At 38.1% G+C, this 2,267-nt stretch overlaps 1 protein-coding gene across 1 annotated transcript; it reads right to left on the bottom strand.

The window, feature by feature from the left end:
* Window positions 1-755: 755 nt before the first annotated feature.
* On the bottom strand, window positions 756-1,734 carry LOC131914661 (olfactory receptor 8B3-like). The gene is given in 2 exon segments (XM_059267250.1): window positions 756-1,421; window positions 1,423-1,734. Coding segments are annotated over 2 exon segments (978 nt in total).
* Between the last annotated feature and the right edge of the window lie 533 nt (window positions 1,735-2,267).

Below are 2,267 nucleotides of genomic sequence, written 5' to 3'. Positions count from 1 at the left end.
TTCAGAAAATGTATGAATTAATAAGGTGCTTGAAACCTGGAATAATTAGCATATTCTACAGCTTTAATTAAGCTATTGATTACCAATAAATCACATCTTTCACATTGGCAGTTGGAAAGGGATATGTTGCTTTCCAATGGAAGATGTACAGAAAAGAACAGAATCAGATGTTTGAATTACTCATTTAAAGACATATCTTCAAAATGAGAAATCTACACACAGTGGAAACTGCCATTCAAGTGTTACTACATTTGAACATTTGAAAACATGTTTTAGATTACACTACAGAAAAAACGTTAATTTTTTTTTTTTTTTGGTTTTTTTCGAGACAGGGTTTCTCTGTGTAGCTTTGCGCCTCTCCTGGAACTCACTTGGTAGCCCAGGCTGGCCTCGAACTCACAGAGATTCGCCTGGCTCTGCCTCCCAAGTGCTGGGATTAAAGGCGTGTGCCACCACCGCCCGGCTGAAAAAACGTTAATTTTTAATTAATGGAGGAAAGAATAAGTTGTTTTACTGAAATTATTTTTAAATAAGACAGAAAAATGACAAAAAAAGGAAGATGGCAGACTCTGGAAATATTAAAACCAAATCTAGAAGACCTTTTATAAAGGAAAAAAAAACAGATAAGGTTTCTGGATTATACCAAGAGTTTCTGCCTATTCAGAAACCGTAAAAAATTAAAATGAAAAGTAGAAGACTTTCTAGGAAAGAAAAGGACAGAAATCTTCCAATAAAATATTGCTCATCAATTGAAACTATCCCTGTGCAAAAGTAAGAGGCATAAAGACGAGCTTGTCCAGTGAAATGGTCCTGCTGCTCAGGGTTTTTCTAAGGGCAACTTTAATATGTTTGTTTCTCAAACTGTAGATTAAGGGATTAAACATGGGAACCACATTGGTATAAAAGACAGAATAGATTTTTCTTTCACTCATAGAATCCCCTGAGGAGGGTTTGAAATACTCAAATGCACCTGAACCAAAGAACAGAAAAACAGCAATGATGTGGGAACTGCACGTACTGAAAGCTTTTGACCTACCCTCAGAGGAACTGATGCGGAATATGCTGGAGAGGATGAAACCATAGGAGATAAAGATAGTTGAAGTAGGAACAATGATGTTGATGGTTCCAGCAATACAAATGACAAGTTTATTGACATTCGTGCTTGTGCAGGAGAGCTGGAGCAAAGGAGGAATATCACAGAGGTAGTGGTTGATGGTGTTGGCATCACAGAAGGTCAGTCTCAGCATGCATACAGTGTGAGCTACAGCATCAGAAAATGCAATAAAGTAGGAACCAAGCATAAGGCTCAAACATAATTTAGGAGACATGAGAACATTATACAACAATGGATTACAGATAGCCATGTATTGATCATAGGCCATTGAAGTCAACACATAACATTCTGAAATAGCAAAAAAAACAGAAGAAATAGACTTGGGTCATACATTCCAAGTAGGAAATTATATTCTTCCTTAATATAAAGTTCACCAGCATTTGGGGAGTGAACACAGAACAATAACAGAGGTCTATAAAGGACAAGTTAAAGAGAAAAAAGTACATAGGGGTGTGGAGGTGAGAATTCAGCACAGTCAGAATTATCAAACACAGATTTCCCAATGCAGTGACCAGATACATTGCTAGAAACACGAAGAACAGGGGCATTTGGAGATCAGGCTGGCCTGTTAATCCTACCAGAATGAATTCAGTCACCAAAGAGACGTTAACTGTATCCATTCTTCTCTGAGGCAGCCTGTGGACACAGAAAATAGAGTTGTATTAAAGGATGATCGACACTCAGTCATGGATCCCTCCCATCCATGATATGTGTGCTGGAAATGCTTTTTCTAGCCCCAACTATACATACAAAATCAAATGGTGCAGTCACAAACAAATTATCTTAAATCAGAAAGCAATTGATAATGAATTTCATTATTTCTGAAAAAATGTCACAAGATAAAGGAGAAGAATACACTGAGAAGGGTTCAATATTCCCCCATGCCCTGTCTTTCTCCACTAGAGCCTGCCCTACAACAAAATTGGAAGCAGATGCCTGGCCAGTACAGTGATGGTTGCTGCTGCAAATTTGTCTTTGCTATGGTATGCATATAAATAATGTGCCTAATCTAAAACTACAAAAAAAGAGTCAGGGAGAGAATGTTTCCTGTCCCTGTGTCATGAAGTTATGAATCTTGAAGACTTAAGGCCTGACCTTGCAGGAATCCCTAACAGAGACGCTGCAAATCCAGTGGTCACCAACACCTCTCTCT

The sequence above is a fragment of the Peromyscus eremicus genome, chromosome 7 (genome assembly GCF_949786415.1).
Source record: "Peromyscus eremicus chromosome 7, PerEre_H2_v1, whole genome shotgun sequence".
NCBI classification, from domain to species: domain Eukaryota; kingdom Metazoa; phylum Chordata; class Mammalia; order Rodentia; family Cricetidae; genus Peromyscus; species Peromyscus eremicus.
The sequence above is the reverse complement of the archived record's forward strand: the minus strand, read 5'-3'. Positions and strand labels throughout refer to the sequence as shown.